The sequence below is a fragment of the Rhinoraja longicauda genome, chromosome 14, assembly GCF_053455715.1.
Source record: "Rhinoraja longicauda isolate Sanriku21f chromosome 14, sRhiLon1.1, whole genome shotgun sequence".
In the NCBI taxonomy this organism is placed as follows: Eukaryota; Metazoa; Chordata; class Chondrichthyes; order Rajiformes; family Arhynchobatidae; genus Rhinoraja; species Rhinoraja longicauda.
The window spans coordinates 14,875,315-14,890,467 of record NC_135966.1 but is presented as its reverse complement, the minus strand read 5'-3'; the positions used below and the strand labels follow the sequence as shown (position 1 = coordinate 14,890,467).

Sequence of the window (15,153 nt, the reverse complement as noted above, 5' to 3'; positions counted from 1 at the left end):
CACGCGCACACCGCGCCTGCGCAGATCCGGCCGGCCGGCCGGCCGGCCTGCCCAGGGTGTCTTTCTCTCTTCAGCCTGATGATATTTTATTTCCTTTCCTTTCACTGTTTTAAACCACAACCAATTATTCTTTTTAAATACAAGAACTGGGGAATCGATTAAAAAAAATTATAATAATAACCCAGAGAGTTAACTGTTTTCCTACGTTGTTATTTTGTTTTACGGGGGACGGGGGGCGGGGAAATCAGATGCAGTACAAGTAATGTCGTTATTTGTGGTGATTTAATGTTAATATGATGGGAAAGATGTCTGTGATGATGTGCAACCATTCTGCCAAAACAGTGCTTGAAAGAGCGTTTAATACAAGCGAAAAGGGGAACGATGCGTTTGTGATGACTAGATTTAGTAGTTATTAAGATCTATTTTAATATGTGGGACATTCATGTCTTAAAATAAATTAATTTTTATCCAGATGAAAAATGCACATTTCAAAAGAGAATGCTATCTAATTTGAAAGACAGATAAGAAGAAAATGAATGTCGTATAAGGAGTTCATTTTAATATATTTGATTGCAGAAGCCCCCAACAAATAATTAAGCCGTGTTGCATTATTTCATGTTGTGGCTTAATATATTTCAGAAGTATGCAAGTGATGAACAATAATTGACATTTAACAAACAAAATATTTTTTGTTATATGTGCAGTATTGGTTAAGCAGATAGTGTATCGTCTTGAAAAATAATTCATGAAGATTTTTTGTAGTTTGTGTAAAAAAAAGCCCTGGTTTTTTTTTCAGGAAACGGTAAAGGTTAGAAAATTACATGAGTATTTCTAAGAGCTGACTCCATGATTGTGGGCAATATCACAAAGAGATAGATTGTTTGGGGCACTTCTATTTTGCAATGTACATAAAGAATGAAAAGTCATGTGTGTTGTATCCAATTCCAAACTAATGGGGAAAAAAGACACAAAGTGCTGGAGTAATTGAGTAGGTCAGGCTGCATCTCTGGAACATGGATAGGTCAAGAAGGGTCTTGACCTGAAACGTCACTCATTCCTTCTCTCCAAAGATGCTGCCTGTCCTGCTGAGTTCTTCCAGCATTTTGTGTCTACCTGCCAATTTAAACCAGCATCTACAGTTCTTTCCTACACATGGATAGGTGATCTTACAGGTTGGGACCCTTCTTCAGTGATTATGGAGGGCGGAGGGTGAAAGATAGGTAGGTGGGGAAGGACAAAGCCTGGCAAGTGATGGGTGGTACACATGAGTAGGGGTTATTAAAGGGCAGATGGTTGGACAGTGGCCAGAGATAAAAAAAAATAAGATGGCAATAGAAGATGAGCGAATAAGCGAGTTCCGTATTTTGACTGAGCATGCGTAGGTCATAGGTCGCAGAGGCTAAACTTTCTCGCCGGCTGATCTGCGTGTAAACAAACCTTCGTTTCATCCGTATTTTCCAGTTTTGCTTCATAGAGGTAAGAAAATACTGCTTTCAAAACTGTTAATTAGGTGAATATATGGTTACTTTGTAGAAAACGACATGATTTTGTAGATTTTATTGCTTTATGCTTCAGTGAGTGAGCAAGATAGTGACTGAATAACAAGCATTTTTTATTGTTCTTTGTTTTGGAGGGGGGTGGAAAATGAAATGTATGATTTCTATAACTATCAAGAGACTTCTGAATGAGTCACGGTTCATCTCTGAGACTAGAATATCTGTCGTGGTTAAAGTCTGATGCAAGTTAAGGACAGCGTTTTCTATTTCAACCTGTTTCAGTGCTGCACCGAGCGTGTTCTCACCCGATCGCAGACCTGCTCGCTGCGTTTTGTCTGAAATATTGAAATTAATGAAAATGTTGCCGTTAATTTGCACTTCAGAATTAAGTTGGGGAGCGGAGTTATGGGAATAGCGTACTCTGTGGCGCAGTACCGGGGATATATTACCCATGACGATACAAGGCCTTCTACGCCCGCACCTCCAGACTCAGGAACAGCTTCATCCCCAGGGCCATAGCTGCTATGAACCGGTCCTGCTGAGCCGGATGGTCACATCGCACAGTGATCCGGCACAGATCTACTTGCACTTTATTCTGTCTTAAAACTGTTACAATTTGTTTCGTTGGGTTGCTGTTGTTTAAACTAACTAAATTATTGCATCTTATGGGAGGCGCATTCCCAATCTCGTTGTACCCCTGTACAATGACAATAAAGATGTATTGTATTGTATTGTATTGTATGAGGCAGTAGCCAAGGAGATCCTGAATTAAAATGGCTGAACCCAAGACTCGAGTGTAAAACCTCTGCTAAATGGCATAAGGGATGCAACAGAAAAAGATGAGACTATGCAGAAACTGCAAGAGGTGATCAAACGAGGCTGGCCAGAGAACAAGAAGGAGGTTGACCCAGAACCTATTTCCTATTTCCATGTAAGGGACGAGCTGAGTGTTGGAGATGGCCTCGTATTTAGGGGAGAGAGAGTAATCATCCCCAAAGCCAGGAGACGTGACATGCTCACATGAGTACATGATTCCCACATTGGGGTGAATGGCTGTCTAAGAAGGGCAAGAGAATGTCTGCACCGGCCCGGAATGAGTGCAGAAATCAAGGACTTCATACAGAAATATGAGACTTGTCAAGCTCAAGGGAAAGAGCAACCAAAAGAAACACTGCATTCCCATGAAATTCCAGAGAGGACATGGGGGAAGGTGGGTGCAGATTTGTTCCACTTGGATGGAAGGAACTATTTGGTCACTGGACTATTTCTCAGGATATTGGGAAATAGACTATCTGGAGAAAACACTGGCAGTGAATGTCATCCATAAAATCAAAGGCCAGTTTGCAAGATATGGAATACCAGATCAGCTCATCACAAATAATGGGCCACAGTTCACAACTGAGGAGTTCAAGAGATTTACCAAGAAGTGGCAGTTTGAGTGCATCACCCTATTATCCACAGCATAATGGAAAAGCGGAGAGCAGTGTGAAAGTTGCGAAGTCATTGCTGAGGAAGGCTAAGGCTGCCGGATCTGATCCTTACCTGAGCATACTAGCTTTTCGCAACACATCAACACCTGGCATGAGTAGCAGTCCAGTTCAAAGATTGATGAACAGACGTACCAGGACCATTCTACCGACTACTCAGAGGCTGCTCAAACCTGAAATTCCGAAAAAAGTAAGAGATGAGTTGAGAGCAACTAGAGACAGACAAGCAGACTACTACACAGACGATCTCAAGATCTGATTCCCCTGAAAGCTGGCTATCCAGTTCGAGTGAAGCCGACCGATGATCGACATCAGCGCTGGAGGAAGGCTGTGGTTGTAGGCCGTGTTGCGCTCCCAGATCTTATGAAGTCAGAACCGAGGACGGCGTCATCTATCGTGAGAATCGGCGCAATCTGAGGAAGATCAACGAGCCATTTCATCGCGTTGATGTTGACCTGGATGACCTGGTGACGTTGCCTGAACCGGAGCGAGAAAATCGACCTATGAGCCGATCACTGGTCCCCAGGGAGCATCAAACCCTGACAACAAGATCGGGTAGATGCGTTCGAAAACCATGCTATCTGCAGGTTTATGTGCCCAAATAAGGATAGGGCCTGCACATGTAGTTGAGTATAGATGTTAAGTCTATTAGGTTATGTTAAAAAAGTTTATGTTATATTTTCGGTTATAGTTTGATATGCAAAGTTTATGTAGAAGTAGTGGTAATGGCCATTTTAAAACTAAATAAATAAACAAACAATTTAATAAATAAAAAGGGGAAAGGGAATGAGGAACCAGACATGTGTTGTTCAAAGTTTAAATAATTCCGAGCACTGAACTGTCGCAGATCCAAGGGAGGAGAATTTGGAAGCTACCACGGAAATGGATTGTCAAAGGCATGTTGGAAAATGGACTGTTGGAGACATGTTGGACTCAGTGAAATAAGATGCCATGGAAGAATTTAATTTATGGCTATACATGTAAAGTTCCTGTACATATCTGTTTTGTAAATAAAGGGGGATGTCATAGGAATAGCGCACTCTGTGGCGCAGTACCGGGGATATATTACCCATGAGGCACTAGCCAAGGAGATCCTGAATTAAAATGGCTGAACCCAAGACTCAAGTGTAAAGCCTCTGTTAATTAGTTGTGTAGCTGTAATGGAGCAGGTTACAGACAGGAAACACACTAACAAAACAAACGGAGTGATCCCGTGACGCGGATATGTTTTCATTTTTCGCCGGAGGGGCAAGGAAATCCGGCGAAGTGTTTGGACCCACAAACTCAGTGGCATCAGTCTGAGCCGCCCGCCCCTTTAACACACTCTCTGACACAATGTTCACATCTGCACATTCACAACTCAAACTGTTGGCCCAATGCACAGTTCCCAGGGTAGGTTTTCCTCTTCACTTGATTTTTGCTGCGGTGGCAATAAAACCTACAAAATCACTGTGGTGTTGTACAAACTAACCATGTATACCTAATTAACAGTTTTGAAAGCAGTATTTTCTTACCCCTACGAAGCAAAACTGGAAAATACGGATGAAACAAAGGTTTGTTTACATGCAGATCAGCCGGCGAGAATGGTTTGCCCCCGCGACCTATGACCTGCGCATGCTCAGTCGAAATACCGAACTCGCTTATTGTGAAGCCGGAGAAAGGAGAGGGTGATTTGTACCCATTTCTCCCCTCCACCTGCCCTGTCCTCTTCCACCTATATTCTATCCTCTGGCTTCATAATTCACACCTATTCTATCCTTATATCACACATTTTGGCTTTTTATCTCTGGCCTTTGTCCAACCATCTGTCTGTTAATACCCCCCGCCCCCATCTCTTGCCAGGATTTGTCCTGCCACCACCGCTCTTCCAGCTTTCTCTCCTCACACACCCCCCAACCAGCACAATCAGTATGGAGGTTGCCTGGCCTGTGGCGTTGCTCCAGCACTTTATGGCTTTTTTTTGTAATCCAGCATTTGCAATTCCTTGGATCTGCAATTTGATAGGAATGGACAGTGTAATGATAGTATCCATTGACGATAACAGAAGCAGACTTTGAAGGAAAAGCAGTATTTACCGAAATAATGAAATGACAAGGAGGGACAACCAATTGGTTTCAGTATTGTTGCTAATGCTTATTATTATTTTAGTTAGAGAAGTTAGGAAGAATGTGAACAGGGAACTGATGTATAGCAAGTGTGCAGCTGTGACAATGCATTTGGAAGAGGGAGCTTAGTGAGAAGATGCCAGTGAGAGGGTTGAGCCAATGAGGAGTCTCTTTTGAATATAGGATGGTGATTTTGACTGGAAGAAATCGTTTTTATTAAGAGAAGCATGAACAATGCTGGTTTATTTGAGGGTTTGTGTGATTAGTGAATGAGCAAGACTTGGATACGGAGGAGTATTCATCGGAAGTACTGGAAGACTGACTTAAAATAACTCAGTAACTTTAGTAAATGATAGGACAGAAGCAGCAGGTTAGCAGACTAGATACCCTTCATTTTCAAATTAAAAGAGTGCCATTAACAACACATGGGTGTTTAAAGACATGGTTAGTTGTTAAGAAGTTTGCCAAGGTTGATAGAACCTGCTCAGGTAACGAAGTGGAAGCAAGGAACTGCAGATGCTGGATTGCAAAAAAGAAGTGCTGGTCTAACCAGGCAACATCCCTAGAGAATATGGATGTATGACGTTTTGGGTTGGGACCCTTCTTCAGACTTAACTACCTAACATTTTCTTTACAGTGACAAGTACATTTCAGCAAATGCATATTCTTGTGCTTAGAGAAATTTAGTTTGCCTACTCCCTTTATAAATGAAGACATTTTAATGTTTTCTAGTTGGTAAATATTTCCCTCCCTGCAAAAAGCTGCTTAGATTCCATGACATCCATGTTGACTATGTTGGGAATGTCATAAAGTCATACAGCACAGAAACAGGCCCTTCAGCCAAGTTGTCCATGCCGACCAAGGTGCCCATCCACACTGTCCCGCCTGCCTAAATTTGTCCCTACATCTTTCATATTCATGTACCAATGTGGGTAGAATAAGAGAATTCATTATGAGATGCTGTTCTTTTGCAACTACCATCAGCTGCTTTTAATGAGTAAAGAGTCTTCAATTATCATATGTACCAATAACGCAACAGTGAAGTTGTTACTTCCTGCAGCTTAACAGGCCCACAAATGCAATAACACACTGATATATAATAATCAATAATTAATTAATAACGGATATACTAGGTAACCATAAATAGTGAAAACCCAAAGTCCTTTTTGCAACCAAAGGCACAGACCATAGACGATCATGTGTAGGAAGGAAATGCAGATACTGGTTTACACCGAAGATAAGACTCGAAATGTTGGAATAACTCAGCGGGTCGGGCAACATCTCTGGAGAAAAGGAATAGGTGACGTTTCGGGAAAGAAGGGTCTCGCGTTCTGTCTGAAGATGGGTCTCGACTTGAAACGTCACCCATTCCTTCTCTCCAGAAATGCTGCCTGACCCGCTGAGTTACTCCAGCATTTTGTGATAACTTCGATTTGTACCAGCATCTGCAGTTATTTTCCTATTGTTGTTGAGGTAAGCGTTGTACAATGTTCAAGAAGCCGATGGGTTGCTGGGAAGAAGCTGTTCTTGAATCTGGTGGTTACTGTTTCCAGGTCTCTGTACTTACTTCCTGATGTTAGTAGGGAAATGAAAGCATGGTCAGGGTGATGTGGGTCTTTGATGATATTGGCTGCTTTTTTGACGCAGTGCCTCCTATAGATTCCTTTGATGGTGGGGAGGTCAGTATTTGTGATGGACTGGACAGCGTCTACCACTCTCCATAATCTCCTTCGTTCCTTGAGTTGCTCTTTCCTGAAACACTAATTTACAATTTAACATTTATTTAGACAATGCCTTTAGTAAAATTGGTGTAAAGAAGCCTTATCAAACAGAGGAATGATGGCAAAGTTAAAGCAACTCTTTCACCTCTCCAAAATAGAGCCTTCTCGCACCATTTTTCTTCCATCTTTTGCCTACCCAGATTCAATGAATTCAATGTAGTGCTTTCAGTCTCCATCTTAATTCACTTTGCCATCATTCCTGAGTTTGATAAGGCTTCTTTACAACAACTTTACTAAAGGCACTGTTTAAATAAATGCTAAATTGTAAATTAGTGTTTCAGTAAAGGGGAAAGTAAAGTTTGTTTTGATTGTGTAGGAAAATAACTGCAGATGCTGGTACAAATCGAAGGTATCACAAAATGCTGGAGTAACTCAGCAGGTCAGGCAGCATCTAGGAGAGAGGGAATGAGTGACGTTTCGGGTCGAGACCCTTCTTCAGACTGATCAGTCTGAAGAAGGGTCTCAACCCGAAATGTCACCCATTCCCTCTCTCCTGGATGCTGCCTGACCTGCTGAGTTACTCCAGCATTTTCTGAAACCTTCAAGTTTGATTTGATAATGATCTAGATTGATTGTGATGTATTCACACTTTCAAATATGCTTCACAGAAGTCTTATCAAATAAAATTTGGCATTGAGGTACATTCCAGAGCTTGGGGCCCAGGCACCTGAAGCCCATTAGATTTTACAGGCTTCGAAGGAGGAAAAAATAGTTACGCAGCAGCACCTACAGGAAAGTGCTCACATGTGGATGTACTTGAGATTTTAAATAAAGCTAAAATGAAATGTAAATGTCGGAAATTCTGATGGAATTCATTCCGGCAGTGTGCTCACATACTGTGCCAACATAATTGCATTTCAATCGTGAATGATCAGTTGGCAAAATATTGAAGACCACTTGCCAGTGTTAAAAGTAGAAAATTCTAAATGCTTGAAAACAAAATTAATGACAGAAAGTGTTACAAATTTAGTGTTTTGATCTATTTTTAAAAAGGTTACCAATCGTACAAGCATTAAGATTTAAAAAAAAAGAAAATATAGGCTGTGACATTTCAGGCTCTTCAGATTTTTTTTTCATTTGTTCGACCTCATGATGTTTGCATCAAGGTAAGAGCAGCATTTATTCCCATTTCCCTTCTCACCCAGAAGTTGGTGAAGGGTCTTGGAGTTAGGATTTTGATAAAACTGAGTGCCTTGTAAAGGATTGTTTAATAACTTTCTTTAGTATGGACTGAAGTTGCATCTAGACTGTAGATAAGGAAAAAAAAATCAAAAACCCACTTGTGGATCAGATGGGTTTTGTCATATTTCAGCAACTTAATGCTTGTATGATTAGTAACCTTTCTTCTTAGGGAGTCCCTCAGGTTGGAAGATGATCTGCTTCACTCTATTTTTCTGGGTTGAAATAACTGATGTTAAACGCAGTATCTCCTACAGATGGGCCAAGAGGGACTGGATTTAGTTTGTGAGTTTGTGCACTTCTTCACATCATTTGTACTGGGGATATGCCTGCTCCCAAAGCTTAGAATCAAAGTTCTCTATGCCAATCTGCATACTGCTTCTCCACAGGTCACGGTTTAAGAATAAGGGGTAGGCCATTTAGGACTTAGATGAGGAAAAACCTTTTCACCCAGAGAGTTGTGAATCTGTGGAATTCTCTGCCACAGAAGGCAGTGGGGGCCAATCTTTTCAAGAGAGAGTTAGATTTAGCCCAAGAATCAAGAGTGTTGTATTGTCATATATGTCCCAGATAGAACAATGAAATTCATACTTGTTGCAGCACAACAGAACATGTAAACATAGTACTGTAAACAATGTACTAAACGAGCGAAAAAAAGTTCAGTATATATACACACGTGCTCACAAGTACACACATATATAATATATATATTGTGCCACTGGTCGATTGTCGTTAAGGCAAGCTACCTTACTCTTCTTGGGTATTATTGATGCCCTCTTAAAGCAGGTGGGAATGTCAGACTTCAGTAATGAGAGGTTGAAAATGTCTGCATAAACTCCAGCCAGTTGGTCTGCACAGGTTTTGAGAACTCGACTGGGTATACCATCAGGTCCAGACGCTTTACGAGGGTTCACCCGCCTGAAGGATCTTCTGACGTCAGCTTCTGTAACTGACTAATACCATCAGGGTGTATGGGGGCTCGGGAAGGCACATCAGTGTTCTCCCTATCAAAGCGTGCTTAGAACGCATTGAGCTTGTCAGGGAGTGATGCTTCACTTGGGGCTAAAGGAATCAAGGGATATGGGGAAAAAAGCAGGAACGGGGTACTGATTTTAGATGATCAGCCATGATCATATTGAATGGCGGTGCTGGCTGAAGGGCCGAATGGCCTACTCCTGCATCTATTTTCTATGTTTCCACCTAGGCAAGGGAAATCTAGGTGTCAATGGACATTTTGCACTTTTTCAAGGAGGTTTGAGAATATCTGTAAATCATCCAATTGGTAATATATTCTGTACTGCTGTTTTCACCAGAGGGCACGTTTATAGTGACTAAAATCAATGTAATGAAGGGGAAAATGAAACGAGGCAGAATCATCAGTTGATCAGAATAGTTTGCTTTTGGGTAGCAAAAAAATTATAACAGTATAGTTTGACTATAAATATAAGTTTAGCATCTTAACCAAAACACGTGGTATACTAAAATAATACATCGGTGATCTACTATTAGTCCTTAGAACATGAATTAAAGACCGATTGTATTTTTCTTGCAGCATTCAATTCGGATCTTTCACGTTTTTGCCACCAGCGAAAGAAAAGTTAACTGCAATTCGTGTTTGAGGTAGCGCCGAAAACCTTATTACTTAATTGGAAATTAGCTCTTCCTTTGAACACTTTTTGAGTTTCTGTTCGTGTTCATTTTTAATGAAAATACCGCCGTTATTTTTCATTTTTTTCTAGGGTAATAATGCAAGGGCACGAAGAATGATGGTAATTACTTACAGTACAATAGTTTGTGTTGTTACGCAGTTCCTGGGGGTGGATTAAATTGTGCTATCAAAGAGGAGCGGCCGGGAAAAGGCGGTACAAATGCCGGAGTCATCTGATCAGATCCCGCCACTTTCAAACGTCTCCAGCGCTGACAGCGAGAAGCTGCAGTTTCGACCAGAAAAAGGATGGCTATTCCTCCAAAAATAGTGTGCGCTAGCCCCCTTTTCAATGACAGTTTTGAAAAGAGAGTGAAAAAGATATCCATCGAAGGGAATATCGGTGAGTGAAATAGATTACAGTTATTTCTGAAATGAAAACAAATGCATGTTAATTGATCTCGGTCTCCGAATTAATATAACAGCGTTGATTACAGGGTGAATATATGATGGTGATAATCTCACTTTTCGGGATTTTTAAATTTAATTTTGGATTTTTTAAAGAGTAATGACTAGAAATAGACGCCTTGTGTTTTTGGCGGGTTGGAAGTTTCCATTGTATTGTCTGAGGTAATAGAGAGAGATCTTTCATTTTAGAAATAGTGTTTTCTCAAGGATAAAGTTGAAGCATAATAACCGGATCAATTATGTGTGTTCTCGTGTAAAATTCTACACCTTGTAACAAAGTTCCAACTGTCAAAGTCTAGTGGGTAGTTGCGCGGGAAATCTTCCGGTCAGCTCGGACTATTCTCACTACCAGTTGTGTTACACTTGTGTTTCTAATTGACAAATGTTAATTTAATTTGATTTTGTTGTTTTATACTTTACCTCGGCAGTCCGATATTTTGCCTCACCAATTAATCTGGTGAAGAAACAGTACCTGGAAATTGGAATAGATATTTATTGTATAAAAACGTAGTGACTTCTATGTCATTTGAGTTAAATTCCTTTGATGAATATTTGTAGATGTGCTCATGTGATGCTTTTGTTGAAATTAAAAGTATAACCCTGCGTTTATATTCCAATAGCTGCAGGGAAATCTACTTTTCTCCAAATGTTGGATAAAGCCAGTGATGAGTGGGAAGTCGTTCCTGAACCTATTGCGAAATGGTGTAACGTGCAAACTACTGAAAATGAATTCCAGGTAAACAAAGATTGTCTAATATATTTTGCTTAGCTTCCGAATCATGATTGTTCGTAGCCATTTTTCTGCCCAATTTCTAAAATAAGTAGGTTTTTTTAAAGGCTGAAAGATTCAACAAATAATGCATGTTCAACTTCTGCCTTAACTTTTCTGAAATAATTGTCCTGACTATAATTTACAGAACAGTATTTTTGATGTCTCATCTCACTCAGATTTGAGATTGAGCAAAAAACAAAGTGCTGGTGACTCGGTGAGTCGGGCAACAACTGTGGAGGGAATGGACAGGACATTTCTAGCCGTTTCCTCCACACATGCTGCTTGGCCTACTTTGCACTTCACCACATTGTTTTTTGCACAAGATTCCAGCACCTGCATTTTCTTGTGTCATTGCTTGCTGGATCTGCAAACCTTCCCTGATTTTAATGTCTGACTGGTGGAAAATTAATGTGTAGTTGTGAAACTAGTACTGGCCCACCACCGATTTTCCAGCACCCTTGGTTCCAGAACCTTGCCCTATTATCCGTTTTGCTGGAACAACAGAGGTCATGTTATAATGATACAACAAAACACATCTGACCCACTAATTATACACCTCCCATGTCTCTAAAGCAGCATCGACTGCTAGAAACAAAGATAATTGTACATTTAAATTAATTTTACAGTGAAACTTGCATTTTCCCAGCAGGACTACCAGGCCGGCCAGAGATTTGTCAAAAATGTATCCGGTGAGTGCGTCCACCATCTGGTGTGGGTCTCCAAGAGGAATCCGGTGGTACAAAATAGGACGCCGCGGGCCAAGATACTGTGGCTCAGGGAATGGATCGGCTGGGCGGGAGATATGCCGCAGGGGGCTAATTCGAAGTCCAGATGAGATCGAGAGCGGCCACCTCACCCGGCCTAGACCCATTTTCAAGGAGACTTCCAGGGCCACTTTAATTTTGGTTCTCGTCATTTTATCTGGATTAAAGGAGGTGGCAAACCACCAGTTGCTGGAAATTCGGTGATGGGCCTGTCTTCAAATTCTCCTGGTTTTGCAGCAGTGATGGGCTGAATTACTTGACATTGATGAACACAAATCCAGGCAAAGTGTCCCTAACTTTCTTTTAATTCAATTTTCCATAAAAGGAACTTACAACGTCCCAAAAGAGTGGTGGCAATCTCCTCCAGATGCTCTATGACAAACCAAGCAGATGGGCGTACACGTTTCAAACTTATGCTTGCTTGAGTAGAGTTCGGGCACAACTTAAGTCATTGTCCTCCAAGATTCAGGAAGCAGAACATACTGTACAATTCTTTGAAAGATCTGTGTACAGTGACAGGTGAGACAAACTATTCATATAATATTCTGTCTGGAGGATACAAAATTACACTAATGTTGGTTCCTCCTGTAAGATTGTACATTATTTGATCATGTTTAGTAAGCTCTTCCTTTTCCCCAAACAGGTATATATTTACTTCAAATTTGTTTGAATCTGGAAACCTTAATGAAACAGAATGGTCCATTTACCAAGATTGGCATGCTTGGACATTGAGCCAATTTGAACCAGATATTGAATTGGATGCCATAATCTATCTCAGAATAGCCCCTGAGGTAAGGATCAATGATTTCTTTTTTCTTTAAATCTGATCTTTTTAAGCTTTTTGAATACTGATTATTATCACTTGTCCTTTGGTAGAAGTGTATGGAACGACTTCGTCTGAGATGCCGGGAGGAGGAACAAGGGATCGAGTTGGAATACCTCGAGAAATTAAATTACAAGCATGAAACCTGGCTTCATAACCGAACAATGAAGTCAGTAACATCTATTTCATTCTAAATTATATATCTTTTATTTGCTAAAAATCCGTGCAACAGTTACTATGATTTATTTTTGACCTATTTCAGACTTCACTTTGAATACCTGAAGGATATCCCTATTTTGGAGATAAATGTTAATGAAGATTTTAAAAACGACAAGATTAAACAAGAGGACCTGCTGGAAAAGGTAAACTTGAATTATATTGCTCTGCAGAGGTTAACATTTCCAATCCATTCTCAAATCTAGAAGATGGTTAGTTTATAATGATAACAGAACTTGGTTAAAGAGTTGTATCCAAACAAAATTCAACACTTGGGTGAATTAAAAATGGAAGATAATCAGTTTTTTAAAAGTATTTTGATTCGCAGAAGATGTGCCTGGCATTCTACCTATAGATGTTTTACAATTTGACCTAAAATCAGAAACTTAGTGAGGGGAAGATGCTGACTGAGATCATTTCAAGGTTTTTTGACCATGTGAAATTTTTTTTTTAACTGTTTCTAAAATCATTCAATATTCATAGAACTTCTAATTATTAGTTCATTCTCATGTTAACTTGTTCAGTAGAAAACCTATTAACAGTTATATATCTGTTTTGTTAACAGGTGAAGGCATTCTTGCAGACATTATAGCAGAAGAGAACTGACTACAAACTAGTATTTTATTGCACTGATTTTTATGCAGTGTATAAACCTTGAAACAAATGACCCAAATTTGAAGAATAAATTTATCTGAAAAATATTTAACATTGGGTAGAATGCAAATCGTATCTAATCAAATATCCACCAGATTTGGCATACAGTTCAAGATTCTACACTGCAAGTATTTGCAATTCCTTTGTTCAAACTGCATTGCCAAATTATGATGATACTGAATTATGAGATAATCCCAACGAACATACCTTCTAATGAATACCTGCTGAAAGTGCAGCACTTCCTCTGCATTGCATTAAGAATTATCTTGGACCACGTGAACAATTTGCAATTTGAATTGCCACCTCAAGCAGGGATATAAATTGGGGTTTTTTTGGTAGGTGTTCATAAAAAATTGTCTTTCCTAACCATGACTACAGGCTCTTCAACCAGCATTGCTTGCAACTTTCACATTCGTGCATTGTCCTTGATTTCGCTGCTGGTGCTTTCAATATTCATTTATAATTCTATTTTACATTTGTTTTTGTGTATGCATCAATTGAGTCTAGTCATTTTCTTTTTCCTCCAAGATGAGATTAAACCACTGTCCTAAATCATTACAATGAGAAAAGGCTTTCCTGTAGTTTTGGAGTTTGATTGTGCAAATTTTTGTCATATTTTCTTAAGAAGGAATTTTTAGTGGCTAGGGTTACATTTGTTTGTGTGCTTCTTGGTATTGCCAATGTTCTAAAATATTCCATTCACATGGAAATTTATTAATTTTATCCAGACAAGTATTTTCACAAATGACAAAACACCTAACCTAGATTGAGCAAAAAATAGACAATAGGTGCAGGAGGAGGCCATTCGGCCCTTCGAGCCAGCAACGCCATTCAATGTGATCATGGCTGATCATTCTCAATCAGTACCCCGTTCCTGCCTTCTCCCCATACTCCCTGACTCTGCTATCCTTAAGAGCTCTATCTAGCTCTCTCTTGAATGTATTCAGAGAATTGGCCTCCACTGCCTTCTGAGGCAGAGAATTCCACAGATTTACAACTCTCTGACTGAAAAAGTTTTTCCTCGTCTCAGTTCTAAATGGCCTACCCCTTATTCTTAAAGTGTGGTCCCTTGTTCTGGACTCCCCCAACATTGGAAACATGTTTCCTGCCTCTAATGTGTCCAACCCCTTAATAATCTTATACGTTTCGATAAGATCTCCTCTCATCCGTCTAAATTCCAGTGTATACAAGCCGCGTCGATCCAGTCTTTCAACATACGAAAGTCCTGCCATTCTGGGAATTATGGTGCAAATGGGTGCAAATGATATATCTACATCATGTATTTGAGTTCCTGATTTTTTTTTCTATTTTTATTATTGTGTGTGTGTGTGTGTGTATATATATATATATCCATTGTATTTTGCTTCATTTTAGATGGTGTTTTCTTCCATTTTCAATAAAAATATACATCTGTGTACTCAGTTTTTTTTTTTTGTATTATGAGGACAAAAAAGTAAAGTGAAATGGCCATTATTAATCTTTGGATTTAAATATTTGATTTGGCAAATATTAGTTTCTAGAACATTTTTGCTAGGTAGTTTATGTAGCCTACATATTTGTGATGAACCAGAGTGGAGAGGATTACGTAATTCCTCAAGCTTGGTAACCACATTGTGGAAGTGACTGGTTAATGTTATTTATGTAATTTAATGATGGAAGAGAAAAACAATGATGGGATAACAAGATATTTTGGAAGTCTGCAATGGGGAAGGCGTTGCTTGGATGTAGGGAATTTGCAATAACCATTCTGCCTCAAGGATTGA

General features: G+C 39.8%; 1 protein-coding gene across 5 annotated transcripts; it reads left to right on the top strand.

The window, feature by feature from the left end:
• Positions 1 to 12: 12 nt before the first annotated feature.
• LOC144600090 (deoxycytidine kinase 2) lies at positions 13 to 14,765 on the top strand. Of its 5 annotated transcripts, none has more exons than XM_078411488.1 (9): positions 13 to 259; positions 9,601 to 9,668; positions 9,788 to 10,096; positions 10,782 to 10,897; positions 12,023 to 12,216; positions 12,341 to 12,488; positions 12,574 to 12,689; positions 12,783 to 12,882; positions 13,302 to 14,765. In XM_078411488.1, exons 3-9 carry the CDS (start codon positions 10,003 to 10,005, stop codon positions 13,326 to 13,328), a joined length of 795 nt encoding a protein of 264 aa, XP_078267614.1. In that variant the 5' UTR covers positions 13 to 259; positions 9,601 to 9,668; positions 9,788 to 10,002; the 3' UTR covers positions 13,329 to 14,765. The 5 variants fall into 5 exon arrangements, with proteins under 5 accessions (XP_078267614.1, XP_078267615.1, XP_078267616.1 ...); XM_078411489.1 differs by having other exon boundaries at positions 13 to 277; XM_078411490.1 differs by lacking the exon at positions 13 to 259 and adding an exon at positions 297 to 1,476.
• Positions 14,766 to 15,153: the final 388 nt, after the last annotated feature.